The sequence below is a fragment of the Sinocyclocheilus grahami genome, unplaced genomic scaffold (genome assembly GCF_001515645.1).
Source record: "Sinocyclocheilus grahami isolate Dianchi unplaced genomic scaffold, SAMN03320097.WGS_v1.1 scaffold2479.1, whole genome shotgun sequence".
In the NCBI taxonomy this organism is placed as follows: Eukaryota; Metazoa; Chordata; class Actinopteri; order Cypriniformes; family Cyprinidae; genus Sinocyclocheilus; species Sinocyclocheilus grahami.
Window position 1 is genome coordinate 64,518 of NW_015507658.1, and position 2,056 is coordinate 66,573.

Here is a 2,056-nt window from a genome sequence, read left to right on the forward strand (position 1 = left end):
CACAAAATAATGATCTTTAAAAAAGCATCATATGACCCCTTCAAAAGCTACGGCTGATGGGACAAAATTAGATAAACTGAAGGGAAATAATATTTACTCATAGGCCACTTATTCTGTGATCAGTTTTACTTCATTACGTGTGATATATTACAAGACCACAATCAGGTTTAGCATGATTGTTTAACTATATTAAAATATATTAAGATATTAAAATATAATTAAAAAGGCATATTAACCAAATGAAAAAAATACTGAGCAAAACATTTTTTATTAAAATTTTCATTGGACTTATGCTGATATAATATAATATAATATAATATAATATAATATAATATAATATAATATAATATAATATAGATAAGTATTGCAAGCACAACAGCTGTGTTGATGCATGTTGATGTGTGTAAATGGAGCTCTTAGAACTGTGAATCAATAGATCAACACTGGATACAAAGCCCCATAGATCTAACGCATGACCTTAAAAAACATCCAAGGAACATTCAACAACAAGTAATGAAATAATTAAGTTGCACTGTAATTCTATACTTCCTCTTCTTTATATTCATGAATTATTCAGGTATGAGGCTGACCTTTGAACTTCCCGCTCTCCAACAGTGCCCCCGACTCCTCCAGCGAGAAGAACTCCTCAACGGAGACAAAGTTATAGTCGACTCCCGTGATCTCACCGTCTCGTGGCTGTCTAGTCGTACCTGAGGGTGACATCAAAAAGTAAGGGATGCATTAAATACAGCAAGCCCAAATATCTTACAGAACTATTGACAGATTGCTGACCCACACTACAGCCTTCAGCTCAATCCCCTCTCCATCCAGCCTTGACTGACAAGTTAACAGGGCTATGAACAGCCCAGACCAATTACAGCGATACAGCCTAGAAAATCTGACACAGCCCTCCCTCTTTCCACAGGCTTTCAACGGCTCCACACTGACACAACAATAATCACAAATTCTTTATCACTCTTCTACCACACACACAGATCCTAACTCCTTTCTGCCTCAATATCTCTAATTAAGAGTCTGATAAGCGAAATCCCCCAGTACATCACAACATGAACATTAGTCCCAGCGCTTCGCTCGGCGGTCCTGCACTCTGCAGTGTGTTTGTTTGTGTGTATTGATATATTCACCCACAGTTCACACAGCCAGGGGCCTGCTGGAATGATTAGACCGAATTACTTACCGCCACACCCACCACACGTCAATCACAGCAAGACAAGAGGACACTCGGAGCGAGGAGAGCGAAATGCATCGTCTGTCTAATTTAAGGCTGGCCTCAAGGGTGTGTGTGGGAGCATATGTGTGTGTACAAAATTAAGCAATGCCAAATGCACATGCAATGAGAGGATTCTGGGCCAGGATACTGCTGTGAATGCTGGAAAGGTCTCTACATATCACGTGTTATGCATTTGCAAACTGTGTGTCGTGATGTATGCACAACTGTGTGTTCGTTTAATAATCAGTAATATACACGATGACTTTATTGATGTTATCATCGATCATTGTGAAGACTAGCACACTGCTGTGTGTTTTGCAGCGGCAGGCTGCTGGTGTTTGGACTGTATTGAGCGGGTTTCTTCCATGCCAGTGGACATGTAACGAGATGGATATGGTTAATAGATGTGGGAAAGAAACGATCAAACAAAGTTCAGTACACAAATATATGCCAGAAAGAAGAGAAAAGGCAATTCAGTATGCAAATATTATGAGAACAAATTCTTTAATAACATTCTCTGTGTCTTCATGGTAATATTATACATTTGATTTAAATTTCCACAAGAAATTGAAGCAAATTATTTGCTATTAAACAGTCAACAGATTTGTTTTGTTTCTGAAAAATAAAATGAAATAAAAAGGTAACTGTGACCTTTCTCATAATTGTGCCGTTATATCTCACAATTGCAATTGCACTTTATCATAAACGTGACTTTAAAAATACATAAAAAGTATATTTGCACTTTATCATAAACGTGACTTTAAAAATACATAAAAAGTATATTTCAAACATTCCTACAATTTATCTCATTCTCACAATTAGCTT

General features: G+C 37.1%; 1 protein-coding gene across 1 annotated transcript in view; it reads right to left on the minus strand.

Moving 5' to 3' along the window:
* Positions 1–744, minus strand: part of LOC107575141 (guanylate kinase-like) — a gene marked incomplete at its 3' end in the record, with an annotated part of 2,415 nt that extends 1,671 nt beyond the window's left edge. The window contains exon 1 of the mRNA XM_016261554.1: positions 591–744. Within this exon, the coding sequence (XP_016117040.1) occupies positions 591–723 (133 nt within the window). The remainder of the gene's footprint in view (positions 1–590) is intronic.
* Between the last annotated feature and the right edge of the window lie 1,312 nt (positions 745–2,056).